Raw genomic sequence first — 24,114 nt, 5'->3', positions numbered from 1 at the left:
AAGCTGGATTTTTCTGGTAACATCCTATCAAATATGGGATATTGTAGAAATTCCAAAATTATATATTTTAGGAGTTCGTGCATAGAAGTCTTTTGAGAAGGCTTGGTGGTGAAATTTGTAGCCATTTGCCTTGAATATTTTAACCTTGGAGTTGGGTGGTCTTGGTAGAGCTTTTAAACTTAATTCTTGTGGAGCTTAAACACAGCAGGTTGCCAGATCTGTAAAGTCCATAGACTTTGTAGTCTGGCTCAGAAGAATTTAGCAGCATCACATACACCTGACATTCCAAACCAATAAACAGCATCTCTTTTAAAAAAAAATGTGAATTTTTGTTTAGTGAATAGTTTTGTAATATTAATCTGCAACATTAGTTATGTTTTCTAAAAAATGTACGCCAGGAAATATGAAGTTAAGGTTTTTACAGCAGTGTTAGCTTGAATGTGTTTCATCCTTTGTCAGTAATATTAAACTCTAAGATTAGAAAACATTACATATGTGGAACGGGGCTAAGTTAGAGGTGCAAGACAGTGATTTGTCAAAATGCCAAAATTGGCTGTTGGACTGGGTGGGATGAGGTGTAGAACCTGAAACTACTTCTAAACTCACATTTTTAAAATGACTAGATCTTAAGATAGTATCATTTTTTAAAGGTTTCAAGAGTGTTAAGGTTTACTTGCAATTTTTTCCTTTCTAGTTGCTTGTGGAGCTTTTTTTATAATAATCTGAAATAGTTTCTTCTGAAAGTCTAACATCATTTATAGTTATTAAAGCAGTTACTTTATTGCTAAGGAACTCAACTTTAGCTTCCAATACTTAGAACGTCTTTTAAAGAGTTGATTTCATGTTGTGTTTTTCTTTTGTGGGAGAGCGCCGTGGGTAATTCTGGGATTGTGTCCCGTTCTGGTGAAGCGGAGGCAGCTCTAACCTTGCCTGTTCTATGCAGAGCAGAATTATGACCCAGAGAGTGAAGCAATTTCTTTTCTATTACAGAACTTCAAGCACATTTATTGAGTGTTCTAGTTTTTTAGAGAATTAGGAAATATGTTGGCTTTAAAACTGCAATAAGGAAACATATTTTTATACAAAATCAAACAAATTGGCCTCTGTGCATATGCAGAGACGAACTACTTATTTTAATTTCTATTTTAAAATCTTAGGTGCTATTTAATTAATACAGGGAGTTTGGTTTTATAGAAATTGTTTGGCATTAAACTCTCCCTTTTTTATTATTTTTACAGCGTTATGTTGATGGTGGAATCAGTGACAACTTACCTCAGTATGAATCTAAGAATACCATCACAATTTCTCCTTTCTCTGGGGAGTGCGATATCTGCCCAAAGGGAAACTCTGCAAACTTCCATGAAATGAATGTTACTAATACCAGCATTCAGTTCAGCTTAGGGAACCTTAACCGTCTAACACAAGCACTCTTTCCACCAGAACCCAAGGTAATACATGTCCTCTTACATGGTTCATAATAGAATGTTTTGCATTTAAAGGCCAAAATTGTTGCAGAAGCAATTTGGGCAGCAAAGATCTTAGTTTAACATCTAGCCAAATAAGCTTTTCTGATGACATCTGGTGTTGCTTCTTTTGTTTCACCACTTCCATGAATACTTAATTCTTGTTATGTTTGTTTTGCTTTTCAAGACTAAAATAAAATATTTTTCTCTTGGGTTCCTATGTTTACATTTCTAGCACTGCAAATTACTCTGTATAAGCAGTAGTGTACACATCTAAAGTGGAGTGTGCAAGGTTATAGCCTGTTCATGTCCAGCCGCCAACCAGCCCAGGCTTTGAAACTGGTACAATTAAAGCTAAAGGTCTTCAAAAATCTGATACATGCACGATGCTGCCAGAACAGCTCAAAAGTGGTTATTGACCACCACAGAACTTGTCCTCTTTCTGAATGGGGACTGCTGAAGGTGTCTGGGGATGGGAGGGACAGTACTAGAGGAAAAAGATAATGGTGTTTTAATAATCAAATACCTGATAACTTTGGATGCTTTAAAATCAATTTGTTTTCTTTCTGGCTAGTTGCAAGCGAACCCTCTTGTAGGCAATGAGTTTATCTATACTTTGTTCTTAAACTTTTCTGCTTACATGAGCTTTAAACATTCTGTGTGTTTTTGTTTGTCTAGGACTTTGAAAATGTGCAATACTGGGTGTCCTGATGGTTCAGCTGGTAACACCGGTTATTGGGGAGATCCAAGTTTGGGATTAATCATGAAATTCAGCCTCCCTGGGAGAATTGCACAGTTGGCTCTCTTTAGTTTTCAGAAGTGGCAAGGGGAGAGAGTTGAGGGGGGTGATCTCTTTATCTGTGTTCAAAAAAAAGCTACTTAAGGAGATAGTAAGAAAAGAAGTTTTGACAAGGTTAATATGTTAGTTTGATGCTTTGGTATGTGACAATCTTAAGGTCATGGGAATTGTCTTCCTCATATGAGTAGGGTAAGTGAATAAAGCAGCCATTCACTCTGTAAACTGGTGTTTTTCACTTTGAATCTTCCTTCTAATGGCTGATGTGCTGTACCCTGTGTTTGCAGGTACTAGGAGAGATCTGTGAACAAGGATATTCAGATGCACTTAGATTTTTGAAAGAAAATGGTACGTTAAATTTGTTTGTCATTATCAATACTTAATGTGACTCTCAACTTATCTTTTGGGGGGGGACAAGTTAAAAAAAAGCTCCTTTGAGACAAAGTGAATGTCGTCATGAAAAGATAAGTTTTTAGTTCAGCCATTCAATAGGCAATAATCTTTTAATAGTAATAATTTACTTGAGCAATCTTATTAAGTTGGTGAAATTGCTGTCCTCATGCTGTTGTGTGAGGTCCTACCTTCAGTCTGATTTCCTACAGTCTGGTTCTCTACTGTCTTTCATGCCTGTACAAAGTGGGAATGTAAAATGACACCAGTTAAGAGGGATAGACTGTTATACCCACTTTGCACAGATGTAAATGACTATTCAAAGACACAAATATTGTAGATGTGGAGCAAAGGAATGGGTGTACTATAGAGGAATATGAGAGCATGAAATTGGGAGGCTTTCATAACCAAGAGACTGATTGTCTTATAATTTCCCACTGAAGTTCAGATCTGTCTGCAAAGTCAGAGAATTAGAGCCTATAGTCCTGTTCATGGAACAAGAAAGCATATAGACTGTAGCATTCTTAAACCTGTTTGTTGGGACTTAAATATTAGTCTGTCTCTGAGAAATGTAACCTGGAAAAAAAATTTGGGTGCTAGATAAAATACTGGGGGTTATGATTGAACAGAAATAAGATACTTGAAAATGAGATTAGAAAATTTAAGATTTTGAGTGGTACTGGTATCTTAATACAGAGTCAATAAGCTTCTGAAGTTTGTATAATGTATTTCCAAATGTAGAGGTTGAGTGTTAAGATATGTTGATACAAGCAACACGTTCAAAATCTGACATTCTGTGTTCATAAAAAGATGGAAAATCTAGATTCTGGTAGGAGAGTTACAAGATAAGTGGTGAATGAAGAGTTCTGGTCTGCGATGAGCTTTGACAGCATCGTTTCTGTAATATGTCTGATAAGATAACTTATTAATTCACACTATTGCTCTTATAACTGTCATCTGTAATGGCAAGTGATTGTCTCCTTTCCTTATGTAAGGCCTTCTCTGGACTAGCAAAACAGATGTGCCAACCACTGTTTGGACACCATTGCTTCCCTTTAACATACCATGCATCCACAAACACAGTAGGTCCCAACAGTGCATAGTCAGTCGTGCTACCACTTGGCTTACACTTGCTCTGAGCAGTTGCAAATCACCACCACATCATCTACCGGCATGTCAGTCTCAGTTGGTGCACTGTTGACGTATATATCAAGTGCTAGTACAGCAACTGTATTTATGTATTCCCAGAATGCTTCTGCACACATACAAAAATAGAAGAAATGTGAAATAGGATGCCTCCTATAGATGCATTGCACTATGGCAACTTGCACCAATACAGCTGTGTAGTATAGGCGTAGCCAAATACATTCATTCACTTACTGTAAGTGCTTTGTTGTATGTAACAGTTCAAATTCCATGAAGAATTTTCTGCTTGTGAACTTGGTGTTTTTTGAAGTAAGTTAATTGGATCTTTAAGAAACAAACAAAAAAAGGTTGGTTAACAATGGTCTGATACCATTAACAATTGATAAAAATAACAATAAGTATATATGGAACCAGAAGTCTTCCCATGAATTATCACAATAACTAGCCCCCTCCCCCCAAAAAAAATCATTCCTCAATCATTCTCTTCTTCCTGAAAGTCTGCCTATAGTTGAAATTACTGAATATTATCAAAATTGAATACCTTTTAGTAAACGCTTTTCTATATCTTTAGTTTCAACTTCAGCTGAGAATTTGCACAAATCTACATTATGTACTGTTGCTTTTGGTTTTCCAGCAATACCTGTAAGTGCAATATGCATTATACTGTCACCTAATTAAGTTTTGCTGCTCTTGTATGCAGATAGAAATACTATATGAACAGTGGCATACTTTTGCTGCTCTTTTAGAAATTGAGACCTTAAAGAACATCTTTGGATACTTAATTTTGCACTCAATAGCTAGCACTATTTTCAGAAAGAACTTTGCTAGAGGTTTTGGCAGTAAGATATGGAAAGTATGCATCTGTATGCATCTTATGTTGGGCACCCATCAGTTTCTCAGGATAAACAGTTGGGCTCAGTCAATACTTGGATACACCTTGAAGGTGTTGTAGACACAATAGGTGGCACTAGTTCTTTGAGCTAATGTCCCAAAATATAGCGTGCAGTGGCATTAACCCTAACCCTAACCCATTGACCTTTAGATGAGATATGAAAGTGCTGGGTCATTTAAAAAACTTAGGCACATTTTGCAAGCGTAGACGGAAATAGGTGCGCAGCAGACACCACCGATTTTGTTGACTTAATGTATCCCCTCTACACACATGCACATCATACATCATTTGAAAGCTTATGTCTACCTTAAAATGAGATATGATATGGAGCTGATATATACTGTGGTGTCTTTTTTGCATGCTCTTAATTCATGGATTATTTCAGCTTAAGCTTCAAGTTGATGCCCTAGTCTAGCGTTGTCTGTCTTTCTCATTGTTCCATCAGCATGGAAGAGGGACATAGGCACAGGTCCTAGTGGGTGACCTAAGAACACTTTGCCGTTGATATATCATCTCTGCATCTTGCTAAAGAAAGGCCTCTGTAGAAAACAGTTTCTGTACTGATAGCTGCTGTGATTGTTCCTACCTTGCCAGACTTAAATTTGGTCTTCTTGGCCATGTCAGCAAATATTTTGATGCCAGATTTCTTGACTGGACTGAGGAAGCTATGTGTCCCATTGGAATCAAGTGCACTTCTTACAAATCTCTCCATTTGTTCTTCACCAAGATCTGCTATTTTTGGTAGAGACTCTTGCACAACTGATGTTACATGCAGTCCAGTAAATATGTTGATGATCACCTGTTGATGTGATTCAGGTCAAATGGATTTGTCATATTGTTGATGACATGGTTGGTAAGAGTTGTAACATGGTCTTCATCCCTATGCACTGCAGAGGCAAGGACTTGTTTGCAGACTTTGTCTTCACTTCCTCTTGTTAGCCCACTTCTTTCTCTCCTAGCTTTTGCATAATCTTAATATGAAACTGTGTATTGTCACCTCTAACGTGAACACTGACCTGTGCATAAGTGTCACAGAATTAAAAAGCTAGTTTCTAGAATATTTCAAAGGGTAATATTGCATGCATAGACAATTATATATTAAACCTTCTACCAGGCAGACTAATGCTACTTTAGGAATTCACATAAATTTATTATCTACCTACTATGCAGTACAAACAGTGGTCACACAATTGATTGCTACTGCTGCACAACTTTCAGTGTGAGACTGGTCTGGTCAGCAAATTTTACTTAAATATAGAGACGAGAGATCACTTGTGATACTTTGACAGTTAAGAATATGTGATGTGAAAACACACCACACAATGTTGTATTTGCCATTTTTGCACATGCTAAACAGCTCCATCATTTCTGGGGATAGGGGGGAAACTTACCCAGGCAAAACCAATAAATACCCTTTAATACATTGTTTGGTAGCTTTGACAAATAAACACCACATAAAGGTGAACTGAAACAGTAAAAACTGTAGTCATAATCATGTTGCAGTGTTTCTGGATTGCAAAAAATGGCATTTTCTCATTTTGGGTACCATTGTTTCACCTTACCTGCAGGCTTATACTTGACAGCTCCACATCACGCCTCATTTAAATGGACATAAAATAAACGTGTGTGTGTGTGTGTTGCATAGGTACATTAAACTCCAAAAATAAGGCCCCTTTTCTGCAGAATTGCCACATGCCTAAAGTGGTCCCATGCCCTTGCCAGGTTATGGCTTCAGGGATTGACTAATATATATTCCCTATGTAGATTCAGTTGACAGCTTTCATTTTTCCTTCAGCTCCTATCCTAAAATGATACCTGATCCTGCAAAGGGTCTAAGGGTCTCATGTGAGTAAGGATTTGCAAGATCAGGCCCATGCTTGCTATCTTCTTTTAAAGTCCTGCATTTCACCTCTGGTAGATGAAGTGTTGCCTGTTTGTAAAGCAGTGGTTATCAAACAGGGGCCTGAAGCCCCCTGTTGGGCTGTGAGCGGGTTTCAGGGGGTCTGCCAAAATAAACCAGAGAGCAGGGCTGGCGTTAATCAGTGGGCCCCAGGGAAGAAAGCCAAAGCCTGAACCCCATTGCCCGGGGCTGAAGTTGAAGCCTGAACCCTGCCGCATGGGGATGAAACCAGCTTAGCTTCACGTAGCTCCCCATGGCATGGGGCCTCAGGCAATTGCCCGGCATGCTATCCCCGAACACTGGCCCTGGCTTTTCATCTACTGGATATGCACGAAAAACTTTTTTGTGGCACATGTGGGCCGTGGAGTCTTTATAGCGTGTTGGGGGTGGGGCTCAGAAAGAAAAAGGTTGAGAACACCTGTTGTAAAGGATTCTGGGATCTTTTGGATGACAGCTGTCATAAATGTGAGTTCTTTCTTTCTTATTTCCCCAGATATTCTTAACGATTCAGTTTATGTCGACTTGTCCTTAAAGAAAAACCCTCAGGAACTCATAGAGGACACTGACTTTACAAACAAGAAAACTATTCCACAGAGGAAGGGCACAGAGGAGATATTGAAGACAAAAATGCTTAGTAACCAGCTAAAGCTAAACACATGGCCATTGGATGAAAGAATTTTTGAGCATCTACCTCCTAGACTTCGTAAAGGTATAGACTTGAGAATATCTTCCAATAACTTTGAATGTCAATAATGTTTTTATAAATGACTTGAACTAGTTCTCATCTTGACAATATCTTCTGATAATAGAAAATACAAAACTATCTTGCATAAAATAATGTAAAATCTACTGTAGTTTTTAACTGATTAAAGTAACACAGAGCAATTCTTTAAATACAGTTATAAGGTATGATCACATAAGAAAAATAAAGTTGTATTTGGCTTCAGAAACTGGCAAGATGGAAACTAGTTTCACAAGTCACTTAATTGTAGTTTAGTAGAGCATAACTGAGGTGTAGTGCCATAAACTGGATACTGATTAATTTTGTGGATATATTTATAATAACTAGGGCTGTCAAGTGATTAAAAAAATTAATTGCACAATGAAACAATAATAGAATACCATTTATTTTTTATGTTTTCTACATTTTCAAATATTGATTTCATTTAGAACACAGAATATAAAGTGTACAGTGCTCAATTTATTTTTGTTTACAAATATTTGCATGTAAAAAACAAAAGAAATAGTATTTTTCAATTAACCTAATACAAGTACTGTAGTGCAATCTCTTTATCATGAAAGTTGAACTTACAAATGTAGAATTATGTACAAAAAAAATTAAAAATGTAAAACTTTAGAGTCGACAAGTCCAATCGGTCTTACTACTTGTTCAGCCAATCACTAAAAGTTTGTTTACATTTGCAGGAGATAATGCTGCCCACTTCTTGTTTACAGTGTCACATGAAAGTGAGAACAAGCATTCTGATGGCACTGTTGTAGTCAGCGTCACAAAATATTTACGTGCCAAATGCCCTAAAGATTCATATGTTCCCTTCATGCTTCAATGACCATTCCAGAGGACATGCATCCATGCTGACGACAGGTTCAGCTCAATAACGATCCAAAGCAGTGCGGACTGATGCATGTTCATTTTCATCACCATGAGTCAGATGCCACCAGCAGAAGGTTGATTTTCTTTTTTGTGGTTCAGGTTCTGTAGTTTCCACATTGAAGTGTTGCTCTTTTAAGACTTCTGAAAGCATGCTCCACACCTCATCCCTATCAGCTTTTGGAAGGCACCTCATATTCTTAAACCTTGGATCAAGTGCTGCTAGCTTTAGAAATCTCACATTGATACCTTCTTTGAATTTTGTCAAATCTGCAGTGAAAGTGTTCTTAAAACAAACATGTGCTGGGTCATCATCTGAGACTACTATAACATGAAATATATGGCGGAATGCAGTTAAAACAGAGCAGGAGACATACAATTCTCCTCCGAGGAGTTCAGTCACAAATTTAATAAACACATTATTTTTTAATGAGCATCATCAGCATGGAAGCATGTCCTCTGGAATGGTGGCTGAAGCATGAAGGGGCATAGGAATGTTTAGCATATCTGGCATGTAAATATCTTGTAGTGCTGACTACAAAAGTGCCATGCGAACACGCCTGTTCTCACTTTCCAGGTGACATTGTAAATAATAAGCAGGCTGCATTATCTCCTGTAAATGCAAACAAACTTGTTTGTCTTTGCGAGTTGCTGAACAAGAAGTAGGACTGAGTGGACTGGTAGGCACTAAAGTTTTACATTGTTTTGTTTTAGAGTGCAGTTATGTAACAAAAAAAATCTACATTTGCACTTTCACGATAAAGAGAGCATTACAGTACTTATATGAGGTGAATTGAAAAATACTGTTTCTTTTGTTTATCATTTTTAGAGTGCAAATATTAGTAAACAAAAATAATATAAAGTGAGCACTGTACAGTTTGTATTTGTATTGTAATTGAAATAAATATATTTGAAAATGTAGAAAAAATCAAAAATATTTAATAAATTTCACTTGGTATTCTGTTGCTTAACAGTGCGATTAAAACTGATTAATCGCTATTAATTTTTTTAAATTGCAATTAATTATTTTGAATTCAAAATAATTAACTGCAATTAATTGACAGCCCTAATAATAACCACAATAAGACGGTATGAACAATCCTGTGTGAGAAGTATTTCAAATGTCTTACAAATTAAATCTTTAATCACTAATATTTAATTATAATTTATTAACTAAAATTGGATAAATAAGAACTTGAAGTCATCATCAAAGCTAATGACTAAATAAATTACTTTTCTTATGGCTAAATAAAACCCCTTAAGTTTTGTTCTCTGAAACATAACAGGTATACAATAAACATTTCTGGGTTACTGTCCCTAAATTTACCTTAGGTTAGGTAGGTGCCTATAGACCGTGACCAGCAATTTAAAGCCTGAAATATGTGACTTATGATTTAGGAAAACAAGTAAATTACATGAAGAAACACGAAGATTGTGAAAGCAGAGTTGTTTGATAGACAAAACACAAAACTGGAATTTGGGGAAACCTGGATGCTATTGCCAGCTCTGTTATGAACATTAGGTGACTTGTCCGTGTTCACATAACCAATGTGCTTGATTTTTATTAGTCAGTAAAATAGGGATGCTGACATTTACCCATCTTTGTAATGTTGTCTGAGGTATATAGCTTAAAAGCAAATGGAAGGTCTAAGTAACATTATAACTTTCCTCTGTAGTGTGATGCATTTTAAATAGAAAAAGTTTGTTTTAGCACTAATATTTTGTGACATAGGGCTTAGCAACGCGTTAGTTCACAGTAAGCTAAGGTGTAAATGTATCCCGCACTAGTGTGCCGTGCCGCCCGCTAAATGTCTTTGTAGACCTTGTTGCCATGCACTAAAAGCTCCCTAAAACAGGAGTAGATCAAAGCCCATTAGAAAACTTTTAGTGTGTGGCAGCAAGGTCTACATAGACACTTAGTGCGCAGCATGCAAGTGTGGGGTAGATTTACATCCTAGCTTGCTACAAACTAAGTGCTCATTTATTTAATGTTGCTTGTCAATTGTGCTTCAATATTAATCACCCTTATAGAACACTAAAAGACATCACTACACCTAAAATAATTTGTTTGAACAGTACATTTAAAAACAAAAGTGTATTCTAAAGGCTGTTTTAAAAAATCCTTATTTTCCAGCATTAGAAGAAGCTTGTAAAGAGAAGAGTGGGTTCTATGCCCAGGTCTCTAAACTCTTACCAATGCGAGTGATGTCTTATCTGATATTGCCGTATACCCTGCCAGTGGAGTCTGCCTATTCTGTTGCTTTAAGGTGAGGTTCTATTTAAGAACTATTATAGAACCCATACGTCTGGGTCCACTTAAGACTTCTTTTATTCTTTTTCATTAATTATTTTTATAGTCATGACTAACAATCTAGCAGTGTATTAAGTGTTCTGAAACGCACTGATGACTCGACTTACATTCTAGAGACAGTTCTAGAACTCTATATGTAAATTATAGCTTATGTTCCTTTCCCCATATTCAGGGCCGGCTCCAGGCACCAGTGGAGGAAGCACGAAGCACGTGCCTGGGGCAGCACATGCTAAGGGGCGGCATTCCATCCATTCTTGGGGCAGCTCAGTCCGAGCGGCTTTTTTTTTTTTTTTTTTTTTTTTGCTTGGGGTGGCGGAAATGGTAGAGCCGGCTCTGCCCATATTGGTTCATCTTGCAGATGTTTTCTGTGCACAACTAAAGCCTTTAATAAAAGCTTGCTAAGTGAAAGATGGATAGAAAAATGGAGAAAAGAGGAGATTTCTAGAATTCCATATGTATTTAGTCTTTTTAATATATGAAGTATCTTTTAATTGACTGATTTAAAAAAATTCTAATATCTAAGCAACATCTAAAAAAAGAGTTCTATATCTAAAGACTGTTTGTTTGAAAAATTAAGGATTTCTTTTGCCCCAAAGTGTCTCTTCAACAAGGGAGAAACTGATTATATACAAAATAGATCAGAAAGGGTCAGGTTCCTTTGTTTGTTTTTGTTTAATTCATTTGCTAACTTTTTTCAGTTATAGTAATCAGCTATAGCAGGTACAATGCCTTCAGACAGATTCCCTTTTAATGTGCTACCCATAGCAAAATATAACAATTTCATTTACACTGCATCATTCTCTGGTGATAGTCAACCTGTATCCAGGTCTCGCTTATGTTGTAATCACTTAAAAATCACATAAAAAAATCTTTATAGTAATGCAGTCAGAGTTGCACTAAGGGTTTGTTTACATGATGCATGCCAGCTGGGGTGTAAATTCTAGTGGGCACACTAGCATGTCATGCTCTAAAAGTTCTCTAGTGCACGTGGACGTAGTTCTGTTTCAAAATAGGGAAAGCTCGGTAGGGAGCTTTCAGTGTGTACCAGCAGGTTCCTCCCTGACAGTTATTGTGCAACACACTGGTGTGCATTAGAATTTACACCCTGATTGGTGCATACTGTGTGGGCAGCCCTTACATTTCATACAAACTTACTTATTGAGGCAGAATTCTGCCTTTGGAGTCAAAATATGTTCTACAACCCATAGCTTGTGTACCTCTGACATAAGACAAAGAAACTAAGTTGTCCTGAGGTCCTAAACTCTGTACTAGGACGGAGGGCATCCCAGTGCATAAACAGCAGAACCTCATCACAATAACTTTACAGAAAATACTGGAAGGATTAGGAAGAAAATATACAGCCAAAAGTAGTTCTTTGAGTAATGGTCCCTATATGTATTCCACACATGGGTATGCATGCACACCATCTGCCTGAGTCTGGAAATTCTTCAAAGCAGTCTCCATTGGCCTGCACATGCACAGTAGCTCTCCTAGTCCTCCTGGCTGAGGGTACAGGAGGCAGTGCGAGTAGAGTCTTCCCCAGGTCCTTCTTACTGCTGCATAGCCTGAGCCAGAATTGTGTCCTCCTTCATGTCGTTGCGTTACCTATAAAGAAAACATTTCTAAATAGCTATATTCTTAGATTAATAGTTAGTAGTTAAAAAGTTTATACTATAGAGTAGCTTGTTTTCCTTGTTGGGGAACCCCTCCCCAGCTCCAGGACTATTTCAAGAAACATGTCCCCTGCCCTCGATCCTTCTCTATCAGTGATGAACATCAATGCTGCCTGTACTGTCTAGGTGAGGCACATATCTCTGCAAAATGTAGCATCTGTCACTCCTTCCCACCCAGAACTCAAGAAGCCCAGGAGTTTTGCCTATGGAAGTACTGGATGGAGAAGGCTGAGGCTGCTTTGTGACCCGGGGCAGGGAGATGCCTATGTGTATCAGCCTCCGCTGCCGACCAGTGCCCCTCCAAGCACATGCCTTGCAGCAGAACCATCAACATGTAAGCCCAAGAACTCCTTTTTCAGGGCTCCCCATGAGTAAAGAGTACTGTCATGACAAAGACAGATCACCATTTAGAACCGTCCATAAGAAACATGTTTTTTCCCTGAGCTGGTCCAGATTAGATGAGACATTGTGAATGGTACCTAAGGAGCCAGCTCCAACGAATGAATTCTGTTCAGTCAATCTAAGACTTCTACATTAGGGGTCCGCGGACCATAGGTTGAATTTCCAAAGGGGTCTGCATCTCCATTCAAAAATGTTTAGGGGTCCACAAATGAAAACCCCCCGCCTCCTGCTCCCTGAACTCCTCATTTCTGGCCCCATCCCAGAGCCCACACCCCCAGCCAGAGCTCTCACCCCCCTCCCACATCCCAACCCCCAATTTTGTGAGCATTCATGGCCTACCATATAATTTCCATGTCCAAAAAGTTTACCCACCCCTAGCCCTCAATGGGAGCTTAACCTTGTCCTGTCCAGACTCTGTAGTCTGGCTTTTGAATCCATGGCAACTTGTACCATGGCCCACCTGTCCAGGAAAGTGGTAGTCTTAGTAGCTATTACCTCAGCTCTGAGCTCCATGACCCTCCTAGCTATGATGGTTGACTCTCCTTGTATGGTGTTTCACAAAGAAAAGGTTTCTCTTTGATTATACCCCAAGTTTCTCCCCAAGATTGTTTCTGAGTTCCACATCTATGAAATGATAGTTACCTGTATTGTTCCTGAAATCCCACGCTTCCTCTGAAGATAAGAGACTCCAATCTCTTGATGTCTGGCCTGCCCTGGCATTTTACCTGCAAAGAACCAAACCATTTAGGAAATCACTGAGACTCTTGATCACCATACCAGAGAAGTCACGTGGGCAAGCCATATCCTCCCAGAAGATTTTTAAATAGGTCTCGGGATGTATCTTAGAATGCTACAAGATAGCAAACATTCCTCCCCATAGAGGTATCTCACTTCACTCCACGCAAGCACAGTCTGCCTCCATGGTAACCCTATCATACGTTCCACTGCAGGACATCTGCAGAGCAGGCACCAGGGGTTTGAGCCACATGTTCACAACACATTATGTCCTAGTTCATGCTTCGGCAGCAGATGCAGCAGTAGGATCGGCAATATTACATGCATCTTTGCTGCCAGTTTTCTTGCACTCACCTCCACACTGAACACTGCTTCCCAATTACCCATATGTGGAATACACATGGGGGCCATCACAGTTACTTACTATAACTGGAGGCTTCTTCAAGATGTGTGGTCCCTATCTGCATTCCTTCATCCCCTCTGCTTCAGATCCTGTTGGATTCGTGGTTAGAAAAGGAAGTGGAAAGGTGTTGACCCCCACTGCCTCTTAATACCTTCGGCTGGGAGCACTGGGAGAGCTACTGTGCATGTGCAGGTCAATGGACATTGCTTTGAAGAATTTCCAGACTCAGCTGCATGGCACGTGTGGAATAGAGATGTGTGGTCCCTATCTGTAAGAGTCTCCAGTTACAGTAAGTAACCTCCACATTGGCAGGGTGTGTGCATGTGTATGTTAAAGTTTGCATTCCAAAACTTCTATGGAACTTTCAACATAAATTCAGGTTTGCTGAAACACTTTATTTTTTGATGACTGCAGGTTAGTAGACTGGTTTCCCGATATCCCTGATGATTTTCAATGGATGCAGGGACAACTACGTCGGATTGTTAGTACAGTTTATTCTCGGGCAAGAAATAAGCTACTCAGTACATCCAGGTAAATCATTGTACTTCTATGTGCAAACTTATGCATCTCTTTTACATTTATTTTGCCAGTCAAAACAAAACTTAGTGCAATTATTAATATTCTGTTGCAAGCATTTAGTAGATTATTTCAAGGATAAGTGGAAACTTGTTTCACTTCTACCAAAGCCCTGTTCTCTCTATGACAGTATGTTAAGGGGTTGTTTTCCTGCTCTCTCTTCATTAGACTTGAAGAGGTTTCTTCAGTAAATGGCTTCATGCTCTTTCCTCAGGACTGATAATAGCTGAGGCAGTTGCAGCAGGGACTTCTAGTGCTTATTTTTCTAGATTCACTACTCTTTCCTGCCTCCAGCACCCTAGCTTCTTTTTTCTCTCAGTCTTTTCTCAGCTTCTGAAGATGGACTCCATCAGAAAAAATTCCTTCAATATCTTGATTTCTCCTGCACTGTGATGAACATCAGAGTGTTGGGAATATCTTCAACTCCTTCATACTGTCTTTAGAGGGGTGGACAGCCCAGCTGGTGTGGCCCTTTTTTCTTTGTCCACCACTGCTGGAGTGGAAATGTCAGACTAAGCAACCTCGTCTGTGCGCAGGGATAAGGACTGTTGACTGGGAAGCAGGATGCTTGTGGGGAGGAACAGGAAAATCCTATCCCCAGAGGAACTGGGAGCTACTGAGAGATTCTGATAGCAAGTGGGGAAGTAAGCTGTGTTCTTGTAAAGCAACCCACTACAGACAGCTTCTAGAGCTTGGGGGTGGGGAGGTCCATACTCAACTAGGGCTTTCTCAGGATACTTGCTCATGGATAGCTTGCCTGTTGGTACTACCTTTCCAGTTGTGTGGGTTTTTTTGGAGCAGACCACTGGATTTCCCACTCTGATGCACCACACCATTGCCTCATAGTGATCATTAGTCTAATGCATGCAAATTCTTTTTTTAAGCACATTGTAGGAGAGGAATTGGAGGAGGCAGCCAGTGAATTCATCAGATACCATTCTGTTGCTTGAAACTACAATTTCCATCCCATCTTTAAAATAAGTAAAAAGGAAAAACCTGGTCCTGCTCCTTCTTTGCTTTGGCTGACTCTATGTTCCTGTTTGAATTGGTGGATTTTCTGCCTCTCACAATGGTTGACAACATTTCTTCTATAAAGCTCTGCTTTTTTTTTTATTTCTCATCTTCCTTCTTAAGACAACAGTTCCTATCTCTCAATTCTCAGTAGGAGTCAGAATTCAGACTTTCATGGGAATTTGTGCTGTTAGGAAACTTAACAAGGTCCCCAAATCTTAACTCGCTGGTTAGTGTTTTCTGGCACATCCAAATTTCAGCTAAGGAAGTAGTTGTCAAAGTAAAGAATCTCCAGGAGAGAGATGATATTTAGCACCATCTTCCTCTAAATTCCTTTTGGTGGTTGGCTCCCCTTTCCTGTGTCTGAGGAAAGAGGAATAACTTGCTAAATATGAATGACTGTTCTAAAACATAGGAAACGAACCAACAGGTAAGCCTCTTCTGTTTTGTTAAAATTGGTAACATTTTAAGTACTGCCTGAGTAAGGAATAGGAACCATATCTATAACACACACATGTGTGTAAATTGAGACTATGTACTGTACATTATTTATAGGAAATCCATTTTAAAATAACTATTCTGTACACTGATTCATACTGGTACTTCTTTTTTTTATAATAGAGGTAGGTAAGACTTCACATTTTATCACTGCAGATTCTCCTCAGTTGGCTAATGGGTCACCTACTGATCACCCCTGATTTTGTTCAGTAGCATTGGAGAGGAGTTGTATAAATTTAGCGTTGCTATCTGAGGCTTATCTGATCATCCTACTGACTTTCTTCACACAACCCTTCCATACTTGAGTTGCATCACACTTCAAAACTATGTGGGCACCCCCAGTAAGATGTGCTCCATTGAAGTTCAGACTTTTGATGCCTTATTTTCTATTACCCCATTAAAAATAATATATTTAGAACCCACATTTATTTTCCCTGGGAAATGCTGTAGTGTCATCTAAGTTCCCCTTCAATGTAGAAAGAACCCCTGTTCCATCACCCCTTGAACTGAAATAGAAACTTCATTAAAAATATTGCTAATAGATATTGTTTTTGTTTCTCTTCTCTCCCCCACCCCTCCACAGTAAAGAGAGCTATGCATCACTAAGAAAATGTCAGACTGTTCCACCTAATGTAGAGTCCCATTCTCCCTACTGCCATTCTAAAGTGCCACACTCTGCTGCAGACCTTGAAGGTTGGCTCTGGGATTTTCCATACTGCAGAGACTCTGCAGGGAAGCAAATTTCTGTCGGTATAAAGGGGCTCTCAGACTCTGATTCTCATCATATTTTCTTCATAAATTCTGAAGAATCTGGCTTGGAAACGGATTTTGACTCCTCCTCAGACAAGAGTTTCCAAACTGCCTCAGAAGATTAATTTTGAAAGCTCTGAAATCCATCTGACAGAGAAGCTTAAACGTTGTGAAGCGAACTCATTCTTCCATCTTGCCAATAAGTATTGGAAGACTGTTTTGTTTACAGCTCAATGTCAAATTGCCTTTGGGGCCTTTACAATGCTAAGGATTATACAAAACAGTTGTCACTGCACTACATAACAGTCACATTCTTGTTAATCTATTAAATCACTGGCTTCATTTCAAAATTACAATAGCACAATATCTGGAAAAAGATTTCACTCTAAGCTACCTGTAATTAAAAAGCTACATAAAATCAAACCCTATAAATTACTTGTTCTAGACTGAAACAAGCATTTATAGAAAAGTTGCATTTTAAAAGGCATGCTTTTAAACAATAAATGTGTATGGTGGTGTTAGATTAATTTTTAGCACTTGCATGAAATCAGGCAACTTGTACTTTATAAAGGGAAATGTACATAAGGAACTTTTTGAGGGCCTCCAATATCTGTGTATTTGCCTTTTGTTTAAATGTACTGTTTTGTGGAAAAAAGGCACCAATTTTGATTACATACTGTAACATACAATTAATAATGTAATCCAAGTTCACTATTCCCAACAAGTTTTACAAAGTGCCTCTTTTCCTTAAGTATTGAGAAGGAAAAAAGTCACAAGAACTGGGCCACATTTAGCCATAAGTGTTAAGGGGCACAACTCCATTGACTTCAGTGGAGTTGTGCATGCTTAGCAAGGGCTTAATTTGAACTAATGTTTTTAAAGGTATTTTAAAAAGAAAAATCTCTAGACCAGTGGTCTTTTGAAAAGACAGGATCATTGAGTGGAGCTTTATAGAGCAACAATGAAGTTGTCATAATACAACCATTGCAAAACATCTTTGTGACATTACATTATGACTGAACAGTGTCAGGCTTGTGCTCTGATTTGTGGATTATATACATCTTCTGTAAAATGGAAACGGAGGCCTTCTTCCTTTTTTTATTCCTTGGAGGAGCAGAAAGGGGATCCCAGTGATTCTATTCTGTTTGTTTGGCACTTCTTGTGCTAACTTTTCTCTCAAGCAGTGTAGGGAAATTTCCTAACATTTGTGCCCTTCTTGAGATCAGAATGAATAAGCCAAGTTCAAAACAAATGTGTTGATATTGTTATCCTTGTATTATACCGTAAAGAGCTGCATGCAGGTCTAAATCAACTGTTTAAAAATTTTAAAAAAATCCCTGCCCTCTTTCCCCAAAACATCAAGTCCTATCCACGTTGAAATTTGTAACAGTCTATAAAAACTATTCTCTATAAAGGTGCCATTGTGGTTTCAAATCTCCGTATAGACAGGCTTAAATTAAGTATTTTATGAGCTCATCTGACAAAACTCTGATAGTTATGAAGATAATTATTAAACCACTGTTTTAATGATAAAATAAGTATATATATATTTTTAGGAACATGTTTTGGGCTAATGGTGGTTTTGAAAAAATCATAGATGGAAGTAACCTCTTGTGGCTTGCTTGAAAAAGACTTGGAATTTAAGGGCCAAATGTTATTTCTAGTACAGTGGTGTAAATTTGGAGTAAATCAGCTGTACTCCAGGGAGAAGAGAGAACTCTCTCAAGCATTTTTTGGGAGTGGCCTGTAAAGAAAACTGGCTGGAGATAAAATATTTTTTATAATCTTATAGTGTAAATTTTGAATATCTCCATATCTCTTTGAGTTGTCAAAACCTTGGCATTCCCAACTTGGACTAAATGTTAAGCAGTTCTTTAGGTTTTCAAAGTGCTACATCTTAAGAATAAACTCTAATTAAAAATGCTTTAAAAATATTGCTAAAATGTTGTAAAACTATAATGTATTTTCCCCCCATAAAGTAGTGAAGCATTTTTATATTATACATAATGATTTTTATATCTTTGGTGCTATCTCACTTGAAAAAATGGTACTCGATTTTTGTTACTGGACTCTTCTACGTCTTTGATTCTGCACGGTGACCTGTTAAAAGAAAAATATTGGTATAACCACTAATTTTTATTTCAAAAAATAAAACACAAGCTGTGGTTCTATATAGTCTCACTTGTAATGGTAAACTGATGTTATGAAGGGTTTTTTTTTTCTTGCCATGTTTTAGAAAATACTGTTTGGGTATTTGGGTAAATTATTTCAGTGTCCTCCTTATGAGGTAATATTTAGGCCACAACTCTACAGACTTACAAACATACTTTATTTTACACATGTAAGCAGCCCCATTGCCTTCAATGGGACTAATACACATTCATAAGGAAGTCCCTTTGCAGGATTGTGGCCTGCATTTCCTGTAACACAGTTCTCTTTCCCTCCACCCCCTGCTGCCATTTAATTTATTTTACAATTTTTCTGTTCAAAAATCATAGTGGAATCTTCAAAATAGCAAGGAAATACATGGAAATCTACTGATATTCTTGGAAAGTATGGTTAACTACACAATTGTATCAAGTATTGTAGACAGCTTCATTATTTGCAATCACGATAAGGGAAAGTGGCTAATAAGCAGGCTTGTTTCACACATATTACAGGAAAATGCACTTTACTAGGGTTGATACTGTAGGTTTTGTAAGATAATTTTTAAAATCCTTGCTGTTCCTTTGCTATAGTCGTTTTCATTTCTTATAACTCTGTTGTTGAGATCTCTTGAAATGCTGTTTCGCTAATCATGTATTGGACTGATTTTCTTATCACTATGTGCACTTTTACACCTCTGTAAGCTTCATCATCCTTTTTAAAAAAAAATCATAAATTGGTTTTTAATTTTTAAGTGAAATTTGTGGTAGTGAAGAATGTTGGAATAACAAAACTTGACTCCATTTTTTAAGCTTTGTAATAGATACAGCAAGGGTATCAACTGTGCAACTTCCTACCACTGGCCTCTCAATATGCTTCCTGTCTGAGCTAAAGGATCTATTTGTCGTCAAGGAAATTAGTGCATTAGCCTTGCTTCATACACTCTCTTAGGCTTCTCTGCTGAGACTACCAACTAAAGTGCCACATGTGATGTTTGTAACTTTGCATTTTAATATTTTTAAATTGCCCTAGTGCTTTTCAAACCCTTTGTTGCTATTCTTTCTCCATCCTATTTTTTTTCCTTCCTCTTCCCAGTCTATTGCTTCCTCTCTTATTCCCTCCATTAAAACGATTAGTGTTTAAATAGATACGGTTGACTCTGAAGAATCCTCATTTGACTTTAGAGCTGGCACCCTGTCAGAGGGGGCAAGGTGTTCACATCTGAGTCTTGGTTCAGACTGCCTTAAGACTTGGACAGATGACATCGAGTCACTCAGTCTGTTCACACTATGTCTGCATCAGTGCAGGCTAGAAACCTTTTTTTTTCTAATGATACCTTAGCTTCTGAATCAGAACATGTAAGGCAGGCCCCACAAGTACAGCATTGGGGCTATACTTTTGACACCATTGTAATAGAGGTTCATGAATACGACTGGGTACCTTTCTCCTTTCCAATTGAATGTATTGTTATTTGAGGGACATCTTATCTATCAGTTTACAAGGCTGAGACACTCCATGTTTTGAATTCACTTTCAAAAAGCACTTAGATATGCCAAGCTAACAAAAGTGATCAATTAATGGATTGGGGTTTTGGGGGGAGGGAGGAGGGAGTGAAATGCTTTCTTACAGTCTTGGCAGGAGAATTGTGTAAGGGTAAGATGGTTACTCTGATACATACAAGAGCACTCAGAATAAGACACACAAGGGGTTGTATATAAACATTGATTCTCTAGGGTATTTATTTATCTCAGGAGAGGAAAACTAGATGAAGAGTACTTTAAGCTAATGTGTTTTTTATTGTGAACTGAAAAGAGAGCTCTGACCCACGGCCTCCAGAGCCAAATACACTGCCTTCCATTAAGACCAGTGTTGACCCATGCTTTGGGCTATTTTTATACTACAGAGCCTATGCCCGCATAGCCTCCCAGTAGAGATGCAGCCATCCACCAACTTTTTTTTCTTTTTTGCCAGAATAGGAACAAGAGAGGAGGAAGTGGGTGAAGTAATATTTTTTTATTAGACCAACTTCTACTGGTGAGAGACAACGTTTGAGTTTACACACAGCTCTCTTCCACGAACAACATCTCCAGAAACATGCTTTTGATGGCATAGCTGTGTTCTACACGGGTTTTTGACACCACACTGCTGCCATAAATCTTAAGTGTAGAACCATGCCTTGTGCTTCCCTCTCCAGTATATCAACTTAGTTGCCTTATATGTGGCCTGTAAACTTTTTGTTACATGTTTGTACAGCATCTAGCACAGTGATTTTTGAACTTGTATTGGTGACCCCTTTCACATGGCAAGCCTTTAAGTGTGACCTCTCTTATACATTAAAAACTCACAGTGGAGCCTTGGCCTGCAATGGAGGGGAGGGCGTAGGGTCACTAAATGCTGTGGCAATACATAAGGAACATAATTCTGTTTTGCAAATAGCCCCAGTTGTCATAACTTGTCTGAGTATCCAGGAACTGGGGGGGGGGGGGCGGCCGGGGGGAAGGGGTGTGAAATCTGTCCTCTCATTGCACAGCTTGAGCCCAGTTTGAATCAGGACGGTCCAACCTTTTCAAAGCTGTGGGCTGGATGTTAGTTTTGAGGCACCTCCGTGGGCCATATACAGAGAAATGATCTGATTCTTGGATCTGAAATTATATTTCTAGGATTTAGAAGGATTTAGCCATAAGGCATTAATGGGATTAAGAAATAATAAAAAAAAAAAGAGAGAGAGAGAGAGAGACTAGCTCACCTCTTAATCAGAACTCTAAGGAAAACATATTTCGTGCACTAGAATCCCAGTTTCTATCATATTTGCAGTGACAGAGACAGCAGCCCAGTGGTGTTGCTCTCTAGTTTTTGACTTCATGTTTCATTACTGAGAATGTGCTTTTGCAGATGTGCTTTTGAACATTGAACAAAGCTTCAGGACAGAATCTTAAGTTTGGAAACTAATCCTTAGGGCAGGCCTGCACAACTTATAAAGCGGCGAGGGCCACATTCCTCCAAAGAAAACAGCTGAGGGCCGAAACTTCCCAGCCCGAGGAAACACTCTGCCCCAGGGCCACCCAGCCCTGCGGAAACAAACCCTCCTTCCCCAGCGCCGCCCCACCAAAACAGCTGTGGGCCAAAAAGGAAGGTTGGGGGTGGGGAGGTGATACTTTATTTTAAATCAACCAGGGGCTCCCAGCTAAAGAGGTGGCTGGGAGCCCTCAGGGTCAAATTAAAGGGCCCGGGGCTCCGGCGGCTGGGGGAACCCGGCAGGGCCGGCTATAGGTTTTTTGCTGCCCCAAGCAAAAAAAAATTTGGCTGTCCCCCTTCCCAGCCCTGGGCTCCCCCCTGTACCCTCCTGCTGCCCCAGTCCTGGGCTCTCCCCCCACCCACACACACCCCCTGCCGTGCCAGTGCTGGACTTCACCCTTTCCTCCTCACCAGTGCCCTCCCTCCACTCTGCTGCTGCCCCATTCCTGGGCTCCCCCCCCCCACCAGTGCCCCCTCCTGCCGCCCCAGCCCTGGGTCACTGGTAACTCGCTCCCAGGGTGGGTCATTCAGCAGGAATTTTGGATGTGCACAGAACACAGACAGGATTGGTTCCCATATGGTTACAGAGCTGCAGTAAAGTGGAACAATTTTCAGCTTGTGTGATTGGAGGATATCTGGATGCATATTATAAGACTGTCCTCCATAAATGAGGAAAAGTTGAGGTGCCTTTATTATTCTTTTGTTCCACTCTTTCTGTCTATGGGGAATTTGCCAATGCAATATCACTGTCTTCCTTTCAAACAAACAAAAAGGCAATAGATGTTGAAAATAGCAATTCCAGTCCTAATAAGCATTTCTTGCTCAATTTTATCCTACTTTTTCTACAGCAAGTTACAGTGGATCAGTATATTTGATTTGGGAGAAATGAAGTAAAAGCTGCCCAAACTGAGCTTGAGCACTCCTGAATTTTGAGGTGTTCAAATCTGGAAGGCAGGTGCTGGGGGTGGGAGAGGGCTGTGGGCTCCATGGGGGAGCATGGCAGCAACTGTCTGGAGCCGCACGGAGCCAGACACGCTTGTCTGAGTGGCACAGTAAGCGGTTTGGGGGTTGGAGAAGGGGTAGGGGATTCCGGGGGGCAGTCACGGGACAGGGAGCAGGGGGGCATGGATGGGGCAAAGGTTCAGAGGGGCAGTCAGGGGACAGGCAGCAATTGGATAGGCATGGGAGTCCTGGAGGTTTATCGGGGGACCGGTAGGGGGTGGGGTCCGGGGGGGCCGGGGGGGGGGGTCTCCGGAGGGGGCCGTTGGGGCCGAGGGGACGGGAGGCTTAGATAGGGGCTGGGGTCCCAAGGGGCAGTTAGGGACAGGGGTCTCGGGAGGGGGTAATCGGGACAAGGACCAGTGGTGCTTAAATAGGGGGTGGGGGTCCTGGGGGGCAGTTGGGGCAGGGGTCTGGGGAGGGGGCAATCAGCGGCCAGGGGCTGGGATTTAAAGGGCTCTGGGCTCCCTGCCCCTGCGGGCAGCGCAGAGCCCTCTGACTCCCGGCCGTGGCTGGGATTTAAAAGGCTCTGGTCTCCCTGCCCCTGCGGGCAGCGCAGAGCCCTCTGTCTCCCAGCCGCGGCTGAGATTTAAAGGGCTCTGGGCTCCCCGCGGCTGCAGGCAGCCTAGAGCCCTCTAACTCCCGGCCGCGGCTGGGATTTAAAAGGCTCTGGGATCCCCGCGGCTGCAGGCAGCCCAGAGCCCTCTGACTCCCGGCCGCGGCTGAGATTTAAAGGGCTCTGCGCTCCCCGCGGCTGCAGGCAGCCCAGACAACTCTGATTCCCGGCCCCCGCTGAGATTTAAAGGCCGCTGAGATATTTCCTGCCACGGCTGGGATTCAAAGGGCTCTGGGCTGCCCGCAGAGTGCCGTGGGGGGGGGGGGATTTAGAATCCCCCGGCGGGCCGCACAGTGAGGCTCCGCGGGCCGCATGTTGTGCAGGCCTGCCTTAGGGAGAAGTTTTCATGCAATTTATTCTTGAGAAGAAAATGAATAGAAAAGAAAAGAAGTTCACACAGTCAAACTGAAGATTTCTGAAAAGCTAGGAAAATCAGCACCCCATATCTCACGTGAGAGTTCCTTACATGATGGAAAATGGGTGATGTTCTTGGGAAGTGACATACTGAATAGTCTAAGGTTGTTGTGGACTGCATCAGCATGCTCCACTACAGTAGAAACGTTCTGATTTCTACCTTGCAGAACCCGTGCCTGTGGATACTGAGATGTGTATGGGTGGAAAGGCACAGAGGAACACTGGTTTTTCCAGTTGCTCTTGAAACTAGACATTGTTGCTTATTTTCTTTCAGAAACGCATGGCTCACCTTTCCAATTTGAAAAATAAATTGTAGAAGGAACATTCCCGCACTCAGCTACCAAACTTGTAAATGGCAATGCAAATCTCC

At 40.2% G+C, this 24,114-nt stretch overlaps 1 protein-coding gene across 5 annotated transcripts in view; it reads left to right on the top strand.

The window, feature by feature from the left end:
• The window catches only part of LOC120392979 (patatin-like phospholipase domain-containing protein 2), a 49,008-nt gene extending 30,282 nt beyond the window's left edge, over nucleotides 1-18,726 (top strand). For 3 of the 5 annotated variants that reach the window (XM_039517639.1, XM_039517644.1, XM_039517633.1), the window contains 6 exons: nucleotides 1,239-1,448; nucleotides 2,547-2,607; nucleotides 7,081-7,296; nucleotides 10,331-10,463; nucleotides 14,135-14,251; nucleotides 16,389-18,726. In XM_039517639.1, coding sequence (XP_039373573.1) covers nucleotides 1,239-1,448; nucleotides 2,547-2,607; nucleotides 7,081-7,296; nucleotides 10,331-10,463; nucleotides 14,135-14,251; nucleotides 16,389-16,680 — 1,029 coding nt within the window. In that variant the 3' untranslated portion in view covers nucleotides 16,681-18,726. Of the gene's footprint in view, nucleotides 1-1,238; nucleotides 1,449-2,546; nucleotides 2,608-7,080; nucleotides 7,297-10,330; nucleotides 10,464-12,358; nucleotides 12,580-13,806; nucleotides 14,010-14,134; nucleotides 14,252-16,388 lie in introns of those variants that run through there. The other 2 variants (XR_005591848.1, XM_039517647.1) reach the window with 2 other exon arrangements.
• Nucleotides 18,727-24,114: the final 5,388 nt, after the last annotated feature.

This window comes from Mauremys reevesii, linkage group 1, assembly GCF_016161935.1.
Source record: "Mauremys reevesii isolate NIE-2019 linkage group 1, ASM1616193v1, whole genome shotgun sequence".
In the NCBI taxonomy this organism is placed as follows: domain Eukaryota; kingdom Metazoa; phylum Chordata; order Testudines; family Geoemydidae; genus Mauremys; species Mauremys reevesii.
The sequence above is the reverse complement of the archived record's forward strand: the minus strand, read 5'-3'. Positions and strand labels throughout refer to the sequence as shown.